Here is a 19,424-nt window from a genome sequence, read left to right on the forward strand (position 1 = left end):
GTCACTCCAGTTGGTGGGTGGCACTCCCTGCAGGCATGAGGTCCACTTGGGCTCGATGGGCATCTGATTTATTTACTTACTTAGCTCAGCCCCCCGGGATAGGAATGAACCAACGCTGTTCTCTCTTACTTCAAGTCGTTCTGTGAGTTCCAGACAAACTAGCGCTCAAATCAATATGGGCAGGAAGAGTACATGAGAGCCTGGAGAACCACTTAAATGGGCTAAGACTTAAATTAGGTAGCTTCCAAATGTGAAGTTCCCAAACTTTTCAGCAGAATGGGCAATTTTTGTTAATTCCCCTTCATGGAATGTTCAGTTTCTAAAGATACTGCCTATTAAACCAATTACATTTATTCAATAAGAATTAATTTACCTTCCTATTTTCTATGATTTGGAAGTATATAATAATGAGGGCTAATATATTTATTGATCCACTCACTATACTAAGAGCACTATATATACTCAGTCAATCTTCACATCACCCTTATGAGGTGGGTTCTTTTATTAGCCTCATTTTACCAAGGAGGGAACAGAGGTAGAGAAAGGTTAAATATTTTGCCCAAGGTTACCCAGCTAGTGTTTAGTGAAGCTGGAATTTGGGCCCAGAAAGCCTGGCTCCAAAACGAGCATTCCCCCAGAGACCAGGTTAGAATCCTGGCTTCCATATTGTGCAGTGCTATACCAGACAGGTAATTTTGCTTCTCCGCACCTCAGTTTCCTCATCCATAAAATGGGAAGAATAAAAGTGCCTATATTGTAGGGTTACTGTGGAGATTAAGTGAGAATGCGTGCTTAGAATGGCAGGCACAGGCGCCTGCCACAGGCATTCAAGGAATTAATTCAAGCAGTGATATCAGCAGCTGCTCTGGGCAGGCTTGGGATGTGAACAGGGAACAGAAATGATTCTGTCCTTTAGGTTCTTTGACCCCATGCAGTTCACAACTCCATGTCATGTGTCAGGCCCAAGCTGTATAGTTTAAAGTAGAACTTGCAGGAAGGCAATCTGACTAGCCCTTCTCCTGCGTGCTTCCAGGACTATTGGTGAACAATCAGCAGGCGTTGCTGGTGAAAAATACAAATTCTTGGTATCCGAATCCTTTGGAGGTGGACCTAGAAATCTGCATTATTCGATTCACTGATGCACCATGGAATCTGTGCTTCACTGAGTCCAGTCTGAACAGGATTTCGTTGATACTTTGGGAACTATCGTGCCAGGATCTCAGTCTATTCATTCCTGCAGCGCCCCAAATCAGAGACCCTAAGCAGAAATCGTGCATTTCAGTACAAGGATAATACAGAGAGTAGAGGTCCTTCCCCAGCAGCGGCCTGGTGAATCAAGAAGCTGCAAGTTTTATGAAAAACGGGCCGACGTCTGGTCAGAGGAGGGAGGCAGGAAATGAAGCATGCTTCCTCCGCCCATACTCCTGCTTGGAGCACTGAGGCCAGGGCCCTGGAGCTGCAGGAAAGATACATGACTACTTCCAGGCCACTCTGTGATTCAACGGGCCTCCTCGAAGTTTGAACTCAAGATCCGCGGGGGCCTTGCAAACCCACGCGCCGTGAGCGGGGCTCCCGAGGTCGCCTAGGCAACGGGCGCGCGCCACGCCCAAGCTCGAAGTCCCGAAGGGAGGAGGGAGCGTGAGCCGCAAGATGTCTCGCGGGGCGGAGGCCACTCTCCCCAGCACCTCCTCCTGGCTCCGCCCCGCGGAAGTGCTGGCCGACGTTCTCGACCGCTGATTGGCCCTCCGTTTGCGGGGCGGAGACCGTGGCAGAGCGGTGCGTACTTCCGTTTGCCCGGTGACATGAAGAAGCAGCGGCGGCTAGGGCGGCGGTAGCGGCGGGAGCCGAGGCTTGCAGCGGGACTCCCCGCTGAGAGCGCGACGCGGCCTTGAGCGGCAGACGGCGCAGTAGGCCGAGGGGGAGGCGCGGCAGCCGCCCTGGCCCGTCATGGAGATGGAAAAGGAGTTCGAGCAGATCGACAAAGCCGGGAGCTGGGCGGCCATTTACCAGGTGCGGGAGCGCCCCGGAGTGCGGCAGGCCCTTCGCTTAGGCCGCGTGAACCGTCCCCTCAGACCCCCGGGGCCCGTTCTCCCACTGGGTCCCGCCCTCCGCCTGGGTCCTGCTGCTTGAGGATTCAATCCGACCGCGGCAGAGGCCGGCCCCCTCTTTGTCCCCCGAGTGGGCCTTCGTCTCTCCCGGAATTCGCATTCCCCTTTGATCCCCCACTTACCTCATATCCTCCAGCCCGGTTGACCTCTTAAGCCTGGAGGCCGCCGGTCTGTGCTCTCACCGCCAATCCCTCGCACCCCGACCCCGCCCCCCTGCCTATCCACTCTTTGTCCCCTGGGGTTGACAGAACACCCCCCACTACTTCCTTTTCTAGACTGGACCACCTCAGACTCTCTTCCTTTGTCTCCCTAGGGGAAAGGGTTACTCCCCCTCCCTCCTTCACACTTCCTTTCCCCTGGTCTCAGTGTGCGTCGAGAGTCCCAAGGATGACAGTCCCCTTCCCCCTTCCTGTTCATTCATTTAATGGATATGAATTGGCGTGCTTTTTCCGTGCTAGGCACCGCTTAGGCGTTGGAAGTGGTGTTTGCTGAACAAGGCAGACAAGACCCTATCCCTCGCGGAGCTTAGAGTCGAAGAGGGCAGTTAGACACACAAGCAGATAATTTCAGATGGTGACAAGGGCTGTAAAATATCGAACAGGGTGGAGAGCAACAGCGTGGAAGGTGGGCTCCCTCACCGCGGAGAAGGGGATCAGAGCAGATCTGTCAGAGGAAGAGACATTTGCTCTTTGAGCTGAGTGAGGAGCAGCAGCAAGCCATGAAAACAGCTACACGCGAGATGTATTCACTTGATCGGAGCCAAAATATTATTACCCTTTCAGGCAGGAAACAGGGAGGAAACAGGGTTAACGTTTTTACCTTCTCTAAAATAGCATCTTTCCGGGACGAGCATCTTATCCTTTGGTCATGGCCGAGGTGATTGGGTCCTCCCAGGCCTCATCTCTCGTGGGTTATGGTGGTTCATAAAAGTTAGGAAGGTAAGGTTTCTCAAATATCTCTAAAACGTCAGATTAAAAACACGAAGCGGTCTGCTTTTACAAGCAGCTAAATCCTCTAAAGAAAATAAATACGTGCTACTGATTAAATGTCATTGCGGGGGTTGTAAGGATTAACCAAAACCACACTCAGAATTTTAAATAACTGATGTACAGAATAGAGAGATTTTGTTACTTGTGCAAAGGGAGAAGGCAGTTTATTCTGTTTCCAGTTTACAGGCTCAAAAGGCAAATTGTGAGATCCATCAGCTGGTAGTATTAAAATCTATTTTGAGCTCCACTTAAAAAGGAAAAAAGCTTTAAGCAGTTCTTTGGTATGCTTGACTAACAAAGCCTTTTTTTGGCAGGCTTGGTTTCACGTGGATTTTGCATCAAGTTTCTTTGACAGGATCCTTTTAACTTGTACTAGAATGTATATTAGTTTCTGGTAGGCTAATATTTATAACCCCTGTAATCTGTGTAAGTATGATTGAAAAATATATAAAATTTGCATTCCCGTCTAGTCTGAGTTATTTGAATAAGTACCACTAGTGACTTCGAGAATGTACAGACATTTTTCTACATCATATTTGATGCAACAGAGTCTAAAGTGGCTCTAAATGAAAAAATCGTGGGTCAGAAGTGCTGGAGTTGGTTATGGTGTACTCCATCACAAGTAGAGGTGGCCTCCAGGAGGCAGCGGGTAAATCTTTTATGCCAAAATTGACTGCGTTGGCAGCAACAAATTTATATTCTAAAAATTCTGCATTTGATTTCTTACTGTTTTAAGCCCGACCATGGAGCATGTTGTCCTTCAATTAATTTCCATTTGTTCTTAAGTTTCTCTACCATATTCGAATCCTAAGAATCAGTCAAGATTGCTCTATGTTGCGATTACTCCAGCTTCTTAATAGATTGCTATGTACCTGGAGGTGGTTTCTTTTGATCTTAGAGAGTTGTCCACTACAGATTTTCTCACCTGTATTTTTCGTTTCTAAAATTGAAATCAGAAGCTCTCCTTTTGAATTTAAAAGTGGCTCTTTATTGAGTAACTGTGGCATTTTTAAAAACGTAGAGTTCAGATGACCTTGAATCTAAAGTGGCAAAATTTCCAAAGCATGTGTCATTTTACCAGAACCATTTTTTTTTTTAATTGTTGGGAAAAAATGTAGGTTAAATAATTAAAATTTAATTTATAGCATGTCACTTGAGCAGCCTTATACAAAGTCAGTTTGAGCTTGCTCAGGCTGTTGTGATTTTTAAAATATGTTATTTTTGCTTAAAAATTTGTAAACAAGGCAGTGCATTTATTTCTCACTATACTAACTTCTTTTCTAACTAGAACAAAAAGATGCAAAAACTTGGAAACAATTGGGAAACCAAACAAAGGGTGAAGTAGGCTTTTGAATGCTGAAGAATGTGGTAGTTTAGAAAACAGTGTCAGGCAAAGATTTGGTGCTAGCTCAGTCTGCTAAAGTGAGCATAACTGTGTTTTTAATTGTTAATGCTAAGAAATAGCATAGATGCTAATAAGCATTTAGGCCTACAAGAAGTCAGCTTTGATAGCACATGGAGATAGATGGCTTTAAAAATTGTTTTCTATCATTTAAACGATTGCCTGGTTTTGAAAAGTGGAAGTATTACTTAGCCTGGAGTTTGAGTTGGTCTGACTGTCCAAAAGAGAGAGAACACAGGGAAAAGGGATTGGTTTTTGGAGCTAGAATGAGAGAAGAGAGGCCTTGAATGAATGAAAACAGCTGATAAGCTGCCTTCCATCATATAGTTTAAGGTTGGGGTCAGGTGTTTTGCTTTCTCCCCTCTCTAAATTCTTTGATTCTCTGACACTGTTCACCATTTTTAAGTGTGAATGATTTGATTGTTTCGGATAAAGGAGGTTACGACTGCAGCTTGTGACTTGAAGGCAAGATTTATTCCATGTTAGAGGCAGGCTTTGTAAAACGGGCCACTCTTCCAATTGACATTTGTTTTTATAGCTGCCTTCATTATGAAATATGATCTAATGCCGGTCTAGGTTAAAACCATGTTATAACCATAGTTCACTGAAATTCCTCACTGCTATATACAGCTCATGTTGTGAGAGGCCAAGTAGATGGATATTAAACTTTCCCAGTAATGTCTATTTAAATGCCATTCTCTTCAGAGAAAAACTATTTTGTGAAGAGGAGACAGATCTATACACTATGACTCACTTCAGTTAAAAAAATAAAGACAAACGGAAATGACATGGAGAGACTGAGAAGTTCCAGTCATCTTGAGTGACCCATTAGATCTCCATGTTCTTGTTTAGCCTTGGTTCGAGTAAACTAAATTTAGGTGTCTGATCACCACTTTGGAAATGGTGTAAAGACCTTTGTAATTGTCTGAACTCATATTAATTTAACTAGGAGCACAAGGACGTATAGTGGAGGGAACTTTTTGCTATCATTATATGTTTGACATCACTGACGTATTTATAGGAATACTTCGGTACTTCTGGAAATATGCAAACACAGGTCAACTCGGGGATGTTGGTAATGCAAATAATTTTCAGTTACCGATTATCTACCATTGGGCTCCATGGCCTCCCACAGCATTTTGCATTTCAGCATGAATAGCTCCCCCAAACCTATAAAAATCCCTGGTATTGAATAATGTAATGGAATATATACTGAATTTCATGATATAGAAATGAATAAAAAATTTCCTGTAGGGGTTTTTCAGACTAAACTGCTGGAATAATGACTGTGCCTTTTTTTCTTTTTCTTTTCTTGTCTTTTCTTTTTTTTTTGTATTGTCTGTTTTCTAATTTTTTAGATCGTAGAATCCTTCTGGTAATTTTCATTCTATGATGTGCTTTTAATCGCAGGTACTTTTTCTTAAGCCTGTATGTTATTTTGTACACTGGCATTTTCTCCCTACAGTGTTTGTGTTAAGTCGTTCGGGGCAAGCAACAAGTACTGACAAATAGGCTAGACACGTTTATACTGCCCGTGTTCAGGAAAATGGGAAGTCTCGCCCGGTCATTGTTTCCGAGACAGTGTAGTTTGGTACCGGTCACTCGGTGTGCATGTTTTGAGTACCCAGGAATGCTGGGGACTTTGAAGGAGTTCCTGATTCCCTCCACCACATTTCGTTGATTGGCCACCGTAGCATCCTTTCTACCATCCCAGTGGTCTGGGTTCCCAGATTTTGCCTATAATACCATAGTCATTTCTAGGTTCATGCTGCAGAAATGAGTGAAACCAGTTAAGTATTAATCGGGCCCCTCAGCAGTCTCTCTATATCTCCCACTACCCCACCGTGCGTATTCCTCACATTATTGCTAGTAATTGGGTTAAAAACAGCCCTGAACCTGTCGCTCCTCTGTTTAAGTCCTTCTGATGCTTTCATAATACCAGTAAGGTCCAAACTCCTCAGCATGGCAGCCGGGTTCCAGCCATCTCCTGCCATGTACTTTCTATTCTCGCCACACTCATCCTCCTCCGTCATTCCTCTGTACCGTGGCTCTGTACTTTGTCTGGCCTGCCTTTCCCACTCACACGGGCCTCCTCGCACTAGACCTTTGCTCTCACCTTGCATTTCCATACAACCTCATCCATGCCGCCTCTGGAGCCCTGCTCTCACGGGAGCGAGCGGTTTCTTTCTATCCCTGTCTGTCTCCTCCAGTCTGAGCTTCGGGAGGTCAGCTCGTCCATCTTGCTCATTCATCTTGGTGTCCCCTGCACCTGGCACAAAGTAAGTACCTAACAGATGCTGGGATTGTCAGCACTTTGCCAGGCCCCGACAGTGTAAAGACGAACAAGACATGGTTCCCAACTCCCATTCTAGGGGGAGAGAATGATAGAAACAAATAGATTAGCCCTCATTAGCCCCGATAGCAGAGGTCACTCTGGGAGAAAACCACCACGTTGTGGGCCATGGCCTGGCAAGGCAATTTAGTCACCTCCTTGGTGACTCGGAAGAAAGACTCGGATTCTTACACGGTAGAAGTTGATAGTACCAGTTTGTTTCATAGGAATTTTAACAAATTTATACTTGTCCTGAGGCGAACTTAATAGGAAGTTTGGAGGCGATACATCTGTCTCTCTAAGAATTGTTGAATGACTCTGCCCTCATCACTGTTGACTTGTCTTGTCCTCACATGCCTTTTAGAATGATTTTGCATATAGTTGATTTATAAAATGTTTTTTTAATTATGGAGTATAAATAGGGTTCTCCCTAAAGTAACACCCTTACAAGGCTGATTTCTTTCAAGGTGTACGTGGTATATGCTAACATTTTTGGCCTTTGCTCAGACCACCTTTCAGGTCAAGAGAGTTAGTTTCACCTTTTGCTTTTTCTCCAGGCTTAACTCTGAAACTGACTTTGGGCTTCACTTCCTCCCTTTGTAAAAGTTATCCTGGTCTAAATGATCACCAAGTTCACGTCAAGTAATAAAAGTCTTTAATGTGCTCACAAAGAGAATTTAATCCTCCTGGAGCAATCCTTGTAAACACTGCAGTGGGTACTTAATACTGTTAGTGGATGTCAGTGGATACAGCCAGGCTCCAGAATTTATGGGAGTTTCGTGGGAGTTATGGGAGTTAAAGACTCAGAAGAATTGAATCTTTTTTTTTTTTCCCAAGAGGTGTTAAACTTTTTTAATAAGTAGGGGGGTCATTCGATTTAGTAATGTGGGAAAATGAGTAGCCCTGACACGGGTTATTTTTTTCTTTTAAGTAGCAATTGGGTGGTTTTTCCTGTAAAAGATAGAGGAACTGATTCTTGAGAATTTACGAAAGAGTCAACCCCAGCTAGGTACATGAAGAGTAGCTGCCCTTTATGTTGTAATTTTTTGAAGAAACCTACATCTGTTCTAAACTTCATTTGCATAGTGTGGTAGTTTACATATTTGCCATGTTTGAGAAGAAAGTACCTAAGTCTCCAGCATTTTAGAAATAATGCTTTACTTTGTGTAAAAGTGGGCTTCGTAGTTTCTGGTGGTTGCCCTCCTTTTTCTAGGCAGCTTAACATAATCATGAATCTCTTAGTTATAGTTTGTAAATTTTGAATGTCTGAAAACTGGAAACAAGACCATTTCATGTGGAAGATTTTTTTTTCCCCCGAAATAAATAGACAGAAGTTTAGCCCCCCAAATCAGTTGATCTTTGGGATGTGGCACAAGGCACACTGCAAACAAAATAATAAATACTGATAAATAATTTTCAGTCTTTTTTTAAAAAAAAATAGTGACATGATTCTGTTTGCAGTTCTGAGTGCTTATGATTCTACCAAGTAAAATTTTGCGGGTACACCACGCTACTCAGAACTGGTGCTTCGAGAAGTTAGTTCTTTAGTTTGGCCTCACAAAGTAAACCTGGGTTCTTAGCAGAGTGACGCTGGAAGGCTGTATTTTCTTTGGAGAATATAGGTATTCTCTACCGCTCTTAATCTAGGGCCGTGCCAGGAAATTCTGGATTCTTATTGAAGCTTAACTGCTGTCGGAGTAAACCTTTGGGCCCAAGTGGTCTTGTACCCTGGGCTCCATTTACTGCAGCAGTTTCTTCCCAAAGACCAAGTGAGGCATGTTTTCTTTTACTGATGAAGAAGGAAAAGCCTCAGCTGTGTTTGTGGCTTTTGTGGGTGAGCAACACCACTTGCAAAGATAAGATGAGCATAGCAAAACTAGGTTTCCAAAATCGTGTTTTAAAAACTTATTAGTGACTAGAGACGGAAAGCTCTTTTCCTTATCTCCGTCACTGTTATGAAATGTCCCCACCCCCTTGTCTTCCTTTCTTCATGGATCTCTTATTGGTGCCTCGCTTCGTTTTGAAGAATCTCATTTAAAACTTGCCATCTAAGTTCCAGCAAACAGCTTAGCTAGTTTTTATTCTGATGAGTACTGATTAACTTGGAGGATGATACACTATTGTGAATTGCTTACAGGAAAGTGAACTTCAAGTAATTATCCAAAATTGTTGGAGCTCTCTTAAGAACATGGGCTTACTTAAAAACGTCTGTGGATGAAATCAATTCTGAATATACCTTCACTCAAGAGAACAAATAGGCAAGCTGCATTTAGCATAATACGGTAAATTAGCTTTACATTCCCTGCTGGTTCAACATTTGTCACTGTTATATTTATATCCCTTTTAGATTTTGTGCTGCCTCACTATTCAGATAGTCAGGGCTTAGTCTGCTCTTCTGCAAGGGGAAAGGCAAAATATGCCTTCATGGGGTCTTAAATATTTACGTGGCTCACTTTTGCACAGAGAGCAGGGGCCTCTAAGAAGATACCCCGCAGTTTTTTGGCGGGGGGGGGAGGGGGCGGGCAGAGTATTTTGTGTTGTGTTTTTTTGTTGACATTGTTTTGCTCTGTTGTTATCCTGATTTGAACTGTATTTTAAGAGCATCTTAGAGGTAAGAGCATTATTGTGCTCTACCAAACACCACCTGCCTGCTGCCAGGGTGTTCAGGGTCGTCTGCAGAGGTGGAGTGAAGCGGAATGGTCCAAGACCAGGAAGTTGCATTAAGCCACATCGGGTTTACATCACAGACATAAGGCCAAATTTCTAGAGCAACCCCTACTATGGCCACACCTAAGCATCAGCTGGTCCACGTCTCCCTTGAATATTTCTTGAGAATCCACATCCTGTGATGCTTGGTTTTAATAGGTCCTTTAGGTACCTATCGTGGTACTATTTCTAAGTACGTTTCAGTATTTCTGATGTGCTACTGACAGTTTTTTTTGACATACCCTAGGAATATTAGCATCATTTGCAGTATTTTATTTTATCTGTTTTCTTCACAACTAACTACCTAGGTCTGCTACTTTCCCTTATTTTTCTACCTGCTAATAAGAATGCTTTTGAGAGTTATATTAACAATATCGAAGAGCCTAACTGGCAGTTGGTAGGTGATTTACTCATCTTAAGCACTTATTTCTATCCTTTTAAAAGTTCGAATTTCCCCCAGAAAAAAACTTAACAAAATGTAGTTATCCTGCAGAGAGGATCACTCTAAAAGTAGTTGAAGTTTAGCAAACATAGTACCTTTTTTTTTTTTTTCATGAATGCACATTTGTCAACTAAGCTTCCTTTTGCAACTTGTTCCACTACTTGATGACGACAAGCTTTTGTGTTTCCCAACAGACTTTGTTCACTGGAAGATGTTGCTTTTGAAATAAATGGCTCTAGGAGATGGGCGCGAGCTTAGGTTTGAAGTGGGAGTCTGGTATGTCCCTAGTGCTCGGGTGTGAAACGCAGCTGGAGATGGGTGTGGTCCATCATCTGAAATTTCCTAGCTTCAGTTTGAGGAGGTGGTTACCGTCTAACCACTTTAGAACTGCACGGTATGTGCTGTTTTATTTACAGGGCAAGATTTAGCTCTAATGGTTTCCCTTGTACTTGCCTCCAAATTAATAAAATGTCATTTTTTGGTAATGTTACATGCCAGCTCCGTTTTAGAAGGAAGTAAGGATACAGCTGAAGTTAAAGGATTAAATTGGCATCACATTTTTAGTTTTATAAATGCCTTTAGTGTTTGATTTTTGTAGGTTGATCATAAGGAAGTGATAAGTATGTTAGGTTATTTGTGGTTTGAGCTAATTTTAGTCTCTTATTCACAGCTTGCTTTATATCCTTTGACATTAAAACATGCTTTCTAGAAAGACAAATTTCGAATGTAGGACACAATCTATATTCTACATTTGGCTACATTTCAGAAAATACTTCTCAGTGCTCTGGAAGTTGGACAGTTTGAAGCATACGTTTGGAGCATAGTAACATTATTTGAAAATCATTGATCCCTTTGCTTAATGACTCTACTTTCCCAGCAAATAAAGTAGATTCTTTCATAGAGGCTTGGAACAAAAGGGCCATAGCTGATATTAGAGGATTTTTAAAAGATTCTGACCAACCCTGAGATGTATCAGAGCAAGACTCTGATTGGCTGTGGATAGGGAAGTGTCCCGGCCCTGTGTCTACAGTTGACAGAGCCTTTTGCTCCTAAAGGCTGGGCTTTGTACCTGTCTCCATTACTGGTTACTGGTTTCACACGGAGCGGTTTTGTTTCAAAGCATCAGTTCAGGGCTGCCCTGTTACCCTTAACCAACCATCTTGAACTTACATGTCTCCAGGGACTTGTGAGGTAATGGAAAAAGAGTACTGGGTTTGGGTTCTGAGTCTGCCTTTGACTCTTGTGGAAGGAGTTACATACAGGATCCCTAAAATGGGGTGATTGGACCAGATAGCCTTAACAGCACGACTTGAATCTAACATTGTACAGTGACCTGGTCACATGAGGAGCCAGGAAGTTGGGGCTGCACATCCTGTTCACATTGGATTCGGTAGCCTTGTGTGCTCTGTGACCCCCCTTATCTAAAAGTGGGATAGAACTTTAAAATTTTATATTAACTCAAAACTTTAAAAATCCATTTTTATGCCCTTAAAAAAATAATAAAATGTCCTATGAAGGCATAAGTCAAATTATTTTATAAAATTGCCAAATGCCAATTGATGAATGCAGTTTCCTTTGAAATTTTTCTCATATCTAAAGAGGATTTTTAGGTTTCGTAATTGGACTAAAATCTTTCATTCAAGGAAGAAATGCACAGTTCTGATCCCTGTTCTACCCTCATTCATAATAAAACCCAATAATAGCTCACAGTTATTGAATTCTGTTATGTGCCCCAGGCACTGTGCAAAGTGCTTTGCATGCAGTAGCATTTTTTATACACCATAAATTGGTCTTTAATAGCAGGAAATGATTTAGAAGGACAATTGGGTGTCAGAGCTGGGATGTTCTTCTCTGCCCGAGGTCCCCCGTGTCCTGAAGCCAGCTTTACATGCTCACTGTGATACAAAGAGGGACAAGGAGTCGTGCTAAACCTTCCTGATTTATTAGGACAAAGGAAGAGATCATTTGTAGATTTTGACTTTTGCCCAGTTTTCTGACTTCTTACCTAGATGTCACAAATTGGCCACCCTCAGTCATATTCTGCTTGGTCCACACAGTGTTTTTAAAATAGAGGAGCTTAAATGTTGGCCATTGTTTATAAATCAAGAGAAACCACATACAAATCTGGATTTCTGTATTCTCTTAAAATCCTGTAAACCTGGGCCACCCTGGCAGTGGTCTGCTGAGTTGGGGGACACTTGCTTCTGCTGGACAGACATGTGTTCTGTAGTTTACTACAGCTCCATGGCGGGTCACACTGTCCTCAATTATGTGTGTTACCCAGCCATTGGACGCACTTGAGTTTGCAACCTCTACTCCAGGCTGGGTTTTTTTCCTTGGAGTTTGATGTTAACGTTATAATTAAGATAATTTTACAAAGGTGTTTACCCTGTAAGTAGTTAGTGTACTATCATTTGATAAAGTTAAAGCAAGGGAAGACTAGCTAGAGTTAAAGGTTTTGTGGCTACTGTGAAAATGCCCGAGAGAGCGCCCTTGACATTAAAATTCAGGATCAAATCATTAGCCAGACGCTTCTTTCCTCCCTTCCCTTCCCCTTCTCTTTTCATCCTTAGCCCCCTTCTGCTGTCTTGAGGAAGCTGGAAGCTGCCACCATTTTTTTTCCGCCTTGGGCAATTGACTGTGACTGTATTTTTGTCCCATGTCCAGTTATTTCCACGAACTCTTTTTGATGACCAACTTGGAAATTGAATTGGATAGTCCCTATGGGAATTGATTAAAAAAAAAAAGAATGCCTTACCCAAATATGCTTACACTGAAAAATCATCTAAGAAGCAGTGTTTTTAATGACTTGCTTTGTGATTGGGGAGACCATTTGTCAAGTGTCTGAGCTCACGATTGCATTGTTTTTCCACATTATCCTCTATCAAGAGATGAAGTTAACGACAGCCATGACAAAAGTAAATGTCTAGGTACAAAGGACACGTGTTGCTTTAGCAATACAGTACATATTGTAGGACATGCTTTTTCTTCGATCCTTCTTGAACATCTGTTACTCTGTAGAGGTATGTTGTATATGACAAGTTAGAACAAGCAGTAGGTGAGGATGATACTTTACCATTATAAAATAATTAAGGTCTTTTTCCTAATTTTGTACCTTTTCCCCCCAAAGCTGAATCCCAAAAGGACAAAACCAGCTCAGTGTTCTAGTACTCCTGAATCATGTGACATGATGGCACAGCCACTTTATACATTTTTATATATATGAAATTAAAATTGGTAACTGATGACCAGTTTTGCCATGAAGATTTTCATCCATCGTTCATTTCACTTCTCCTCTAGATCGTAAGCTCCTTGCAGGCAGAGTTATTCAGCAAATACGTGAGCAGGTACTAGGTGCCAGGCTCTGTGCTAGGGAGTGAGCATAAGTGCTGAGCAAGATTTGGTCCTTGTTCTCAAGAAGCTTAATCATCTAGTCAGGAAAGGGGCTGAATAGATGCATAGCCTAGGCCCAGGTATTGTGGGGACACTCAAGAAGAGGTGGCTGATTGGGATTGGGAGCAGGAAAAACAGATAGTCTATGAAAGTAATGTCTAAGTGAAGATTCCAGAGGCAAGCAGGTATGAGCCCCGTATAGTCTCTGGACCCCTAATGGGGCTTGCACCTCTTGGCCTTTCTACGTTCAAAGTGTTTCATTTCTTAAGCTTGAAAGCATAGGAGCATATTTAATTTTCTTCCTCTTCGGTCTCAACCCTCCTGCTCCCATCCTCCACACACAATTCATAAGCATGTCTCTCTCAGTATATACATTTTTCCTCTCTCCCTTCTTTTCTATTTCTTCTGCCATTACTTCTCACCTTGACAGTGATAATGACCTCTGAACCCTTCTAACAGGCAGGGTATGGACGTAGTGGAGATTACATTGTGGCATTGACCTCACACCACCGTGTAGTGAAGTCATCTATGTAGGTGTCTTCCCCAGGAGGGTGTTTTTGTCCTCATCAGTTTTTGTAGCCCTAGAGCACCAACCACAGTGCGTTGCACTTAGTAGGCGGATCATACAGTATTCATTGCAAGGAACTGATAACTTTTGGGTAAAGAGTTTTATTTTTCTTATCCAAGTATATATGCAGATACTCTTTAGTCTGCACAAAAGCAGAATTATATTTTAATACGTAAAATATTTTTAAAGAATCTTTAAATATAAGCCTGACTCACTAAGAATAAATTGAAAATATGTGGTTAGCCCCCTGATTTGCAGCTGACACTGAGAATAAAGGTCTATTTATTCATCGTGAATTTTAAAGGATATTTTTAATGATATTGGCTGGAACATCCCTTTATGTGGTCTGTTTATCAGCAGTATTTGGTACACAGATGGCTTTATTTGAATGGTTCTTTCAAGTCAGGTACCTTGTAAAATAAGTTTACTGATAATTATTCTACTTTTAAATGGCTAAGTGATAGTCTTTAATTTTTTAGGCATTTTAACATTTTGGATATCTTTATAAATTCTATGACTTTATGATTGCTTCAATTTAAATGCAGAATTATCACCTTGAGAATTCTGAATGATTTACTATAGTTTCCTGTTTTCCATTCACATATTTACTAACCTCTTTTCTTGCCATATAGAAGCAGTCAGGATTAGATATCTGCAAACCAATGAAGTTGTGGAAATGTCTTTTTTTTTTTTTTTCTTTATTCTAATTCTAGCTATGAAGATTATGTATAGAAATAGTCCTGGATTCAATTTTTTAGAAAGTAATTGCTGATTACTAGTCATTAAAGATTTGAAAAGGGGAGAGTTTTCGTTGCCAATGGATGACAAAATAGAATAAAAGAAGCTTTGACTATTTTCCTTTTAATGGTGGGGGGGAATGATTAATTGTGAGGTTTTTTCCTCCTTCTAGTTTTATAGTGGAGTCATTTACATGTCACTGAGTGGGTACGATAGAACATACAGAGCTGAAGGAGATGTGTGGAGTAGAAAGACAGTGACCCACAAGGCTCTCAACAGACTCGCTGAAACATAGCCATTAAATGGTCACAATATTGCAGGGGGAAGCAATTGTTTTTAAGATGGGGGCGGTGAATAAGAAAAAATTATTAAAAGGCATCCTTTTTAGAAGTCCAAACTCTGGATAAGATCCCCAGTTCATTGATTGTGCTTCGTCTTCAGATTTGCTAAGGACAGTGAAAACACTTCGGGTTGAGTTTTCTGCTGCATCCAGATTTCCGGCCGCTTCTTTCCTGACCCTGAGTCCTCATTTCCCACTATTATTCAGCTGAGACCATGGTCAGTCACTCGAAATGCTGCCTGTCCAACACTCCTGGCCCTTTTGCCCATCTTCTTGCCATCAGTATACTTGACTCGCTGTAGCTCTGGACCAGGCCAGCCACCCGCTTTTCTCTCCCCTGGCTCAGGCTCTAGAGTGCTGCTAGAGGAAAACTCCCCATCTTGCAGTTTGAGCCCCTGGAAATCCAGTCTTTAACCTCGAATCTGTCTCCCTCAGATCTGGCCCTCAGATCTAAAGCTTATCTGCCATCCTTTCGACCTCATTTCTTGCAAGGAAAAGGGAGCCGTTCTGGTCTAAGGCAGCCCCTATATCTGTGCTTCTGACATTCCCCGCCCCCCACGCCCCCGCCAAATTCCCAAATTCACCTACTCAGGCACAGAGACACAGAGACACAGAGACTCTTTTCGTTATGTATCTTAAGCCCTCCCTTTCTGTTACCAGTTTACTTGGACCATTTAAACATCCTCAGGCCTCCTCCAGCTACGACTCTCCCTGCAGCCACTACCATATTGTTTTGTTCTCCAGTCAAAATGTTGGGAATAATTAGGTCACTGTGTCCATTGTTTACCTTCCAGTCACTTCTCACCCAGAGAAGTTAGGCTCCACCCTACCAAGCCACTAAAAACAATTCTTGACTGGTCACTAATAGCTTCCTTGTTGCTAATCCAGTGGATAGTTTGCATCCCTAACATAGCACCATTCAGCATGGTTGACCTCTGTTTGCTTCTTGAATGTTCCCTAATTCTGGTTTCTGTAACTCTCTCTTTCTCCTGTTTTCTTCCTTTTATATCTCCTCTTTCTCTGGTTAGTCCTAACTCTCACTCTCGGGCTGCTTCTCTGCCCCTCTGCTGGGGGAGCTCCTCGGGGGCCTCCCCACGCTGTTCCTGTCACCTGACCCTTGGTCCTCCCTCAGCAGTCTCCTTCACTCACCCAGGAAGTAGTAATGGCCCTTGAATTCAGGGCGTGTGCATACGTATTCCTGCTCCCCCAGTGCAGCTTCTGGTTCCTGAAATGATGATGCTTTCTGTCTCTCACAGAGCCTTTGCATATACTGTTTCCTCTGCCTGGAACATTCTGTCTCACTAATTCTTGTTCTTCCTTCCAGTCACATCTGAGGCATCCTTCCTGAGACTGTGTCCTCTGCTTTCCCCTTTCCCCAGGTCCAAGTTAGGTGCCTCTTCCAGTCCTCCCATTGACCCCTGTACCTCCCCCTTTTATAGCTCTTGGTGTGATATACTATATCTATATCTATTGTTCTCTAATTACTTGTTTACTTATCCTATTGCCAAGTAACCTGTCAAGTCTTAGAAGGAGCAGGACTGCTTTTGCTTCAGTCATCTGCATCTCTTAGTACCCAGTAATGTGCCCTGCCATATAGAAAGGACCAAATAAGTAGTTCCTGAATGAAGAGACGAGCTATGCTATTTAGAAGGGTCATGAATTGGAAACTGATAGGGAGGCACCAAGTTTATGGTACTGTGTGAATCATGTGTTTTTGACTCACCATCAGTTTAGCACACACTTTGTTATTAATTTTCTCTATGCGGCATACCTCCCCAGTGAGATTAGAAGCCCCTTCTGAGCATATGTAATTCCTAGTGTCTCCCTCACAGTGCCTTGTGTGTAGTCAGACTTCATTTCAGGAGGTCTAATCCCAGATATATATGCCATGGTTCCGTTTGAGCTGTAACCAGATATATATTTTTTTTTTTTTTTTTTGATGGAACTAAGTCTCATCTGTGATCCGTCCATGTCTTCCTCAGCCAGTCCTGCTTCTGCGCCATGTACAGACCATGCCCCTTTGAAGGGCGATTTCCCTGTGGTTTCTTAGCTCTTGTGTTCCAGTGTGCTGGCCAAGTACCAGAGACATCCGCGGTGTGAGAGTCTTTCTTGTTCAGACTTCATAGGTTTGGTAGCTTGGACTGACCAATGCTGACAGGAAATAGAGGCGTTTATTAAAAGCCAGACAGCTGTCAACTTGCAGGAAGCAAAGCTCTTGTTAGCATATGATTTTGTGGTCGATTCGGTGGTCCCCTCTAGAAGTGAAGAACCAGACAAGAGAGGGAGGAGCCTTCTTAGACGCTAAAGTCAGATCCTTTTTCCTAATTTGCTTTAGAGTTTCACTTGTTTGGAATTTCCCGAAATTTTGATCTTGCCAAAAGGTTCACAGCAGAAAAGATCTGGGCAGGTGAAGCATTTGCATCTGAAACGAAATCATTGTGTTTTTGTGGGTTTTTTTGTTTTTTGTTTTTTGTTTTTTAGCTTTTTTCTTAACATATTATCCTTGGTTCAGCCCGGAAGATTATTCTATTACTTGCGCATTTTAACTTTTCTTTCATCTTCTGGATCTTTCATCTTCTGGAATGGGTGATATTTGAATGGAGAAGAGGAAGAGAGGAATAAAAATAAATGTAAAAGTCTTGTTCTTGCCTAGGCAAGCTTGGCTTTACATGTTGGAGCAGAATGACATGTCTAGTCTGGTTAAGAAGGGATACTTAGGGTTGGTTTGGCTTTTTATATTTGATTTTTTTTTTTTTTAGGTTTGTCTTTTAAACTGGAAATTTTATATGAATGTAAGTAAATTGAGAATAAAAGCACTGAGTTTCACAATTTGCAGAGCACTCTTTCTTCTGTTACCTCTTTTATTTTATTTTAATTTTTTAAAAATATTTCTTTTTTTTTTAGGCGAGGCAACCCTTGGTTGACCTCACAGATTGCAAGAACCTTGTCAGGCTTACAGGCCCTTGTTTTTTACACCTATAGCACCTGGTCTTCCTAGGCGGTCTCTCATCCAACTACTAACCAGGCCTGACCCTGCTTAGCTTCTGAGATCAGACGGGATTGGGCTTGTTCAGGGTGGCATGGCCATAGTTCTGTTATCTATTTTAAAGACAAGTCACTGCGGTAAATGATAGGATTGTTTTTTCAAAAGGTGTGAGATCCAGCGTCCTCAGTGGTCACAGAGCAGACCTACGACCTTTTACTCCTGGTCCAGTGTCCTTTCCTCCAGATACGCTGCCTCCCTGAAGCTCCGGGACGGCTTTGCATCAGGGTAACCGAGTTTCAACGGAATAGACAGTTCATGTCGGAGCAGTGGTTCTGAATCCTCAGTGTTGTTTACTGAGATTTTCTTAAATGTAAAAATACCTTTTAACAAGTTCGAAGGCCAGAGATTGAGCAGTTGAGAACAAAGTAGAAATAAAGCTTTAAAGACAGGGCTGTCGGCAGGAATCTTGGAAAACGTGTTGCAGGTCGCGTGGGAAGCGGTAAGCCTTTGTGTTCCTGTGTGCTGGATTCAGACACACTTACTCGGTCGTCATGTTGAAGTCTGTGTGACTGAGTCCCCACCCACAGTCATACTCTCCGTCTTGTTGCTCCCTCTCTCCCTCCTTCTTCTCACCACCCTCTTTCCCCACGGCCACCACAGCCACCACGAGCAATCACCCACACATTAGATCTTGGGGCTACTTCCCTAAAAGGATATGGGGCATGTGGTGCTGGCTATAGACATGGTAACCAAACTCTGTGGGTTCTCTCCCTGTGCACCTCGTGACATTCGCCAGACTGCAAACTAGCAATAAACTGCTTCTCCTGCTGTCTAATTTGTCTGCAGTTCCTTTCCACTTCTGTATTTAATGGCGTATCTATGATCTCCCAGTGCCAGCTGAAGAGGATACGTGATAGAGGCGTATCACCCATCGAGGTTCCAGCGAGTTGGAGCTGTTAAGAACAGCTGAAAATGAACTACAATGGCCAGTAAAATAGACAAGGTCATCTTGTGGCAAAATTTGTGTTTATGAGTTTCGCGTTTTTATTTTTCGATATCTGCATATAGTCCTTTTTAAATCCATGGGCTTTGGATAAAAGCATGGGTAGTTTTATGTGTCACGGAGTACTTGGCTTGTGAGGTTCAAAGGTTGTTACTGTCCAAGGTATCCCCTTAGATCTTATTTGGGTCACTTCACAGGAACAATGTCCAGATGGATTTTCTGGCCAAAATGGAGTCAAAATGGTAACCAAGCTTGAAAGTACGGACAAGCCCTAGTACACAAGTGTGTCTTCTTCAGAAGTTTGAAAGTTAGTTGTCTGGGACTCTGAATGTATTTTCTGTAGAATCAGTGTCATGAATGGTGGTTAAGTTGCAAGCTCACCCTTGGAACATATTTAATATGCAGTAACCTGAAGTA

General features: G+C 42.4%; 1 protein-coding gene and 1 pseudogene across 2 annotated transcripts in view; one reads left to right on the top strand and one right to left on the bottom strand.

Moving 5' to 3' along the window:
- Positions 1–1,777: 1,777 nt before the first annotated feature.
- Positions 1,778–19,424, top strand: part of PTPN1 (protein tyrosine phosphatase, non-receptor type 1) — a 60,557-nt gene continuing 42,910 nt past the window's right edge. The window contains exon 1 of one of the 2 annotated variants that reach the window (XM_025040024.1): positions 1,778–2,010. In XM_025040024.1, coding sequence (XP_024895792.1) covers positions 1,948–2,010 — 63 coding nt within the window. In that variant the 5' untranslated portion in view covers positions 1,778–1,947. The remainder of the gene's footprint in view (positions 2,011–19,424) is intronic. The other variant, XM_006921910.3, reaches the window with a different exon arrangement.
- LOC112471258 lies at positions 17,992–18,110 on the bottom strand (annotated as a pseudogene).

Source organism: Pteropus alecto, unplaced genomic scaffold (genome assembly GCF_000325575.1).
Source record: "Pteropus alecto unplaced genomic scaffold, ASM32557v1 scaffold45, whole genome shotgun sequence".
In the NCBI taxonomy this organism is placed as follows: domain Eukaryota; kingdom Metazoa; phylum Chordata; class Mammalia; order Chiroptera; family Pteropodidae; genus Pteropus; species Pteropus alecto.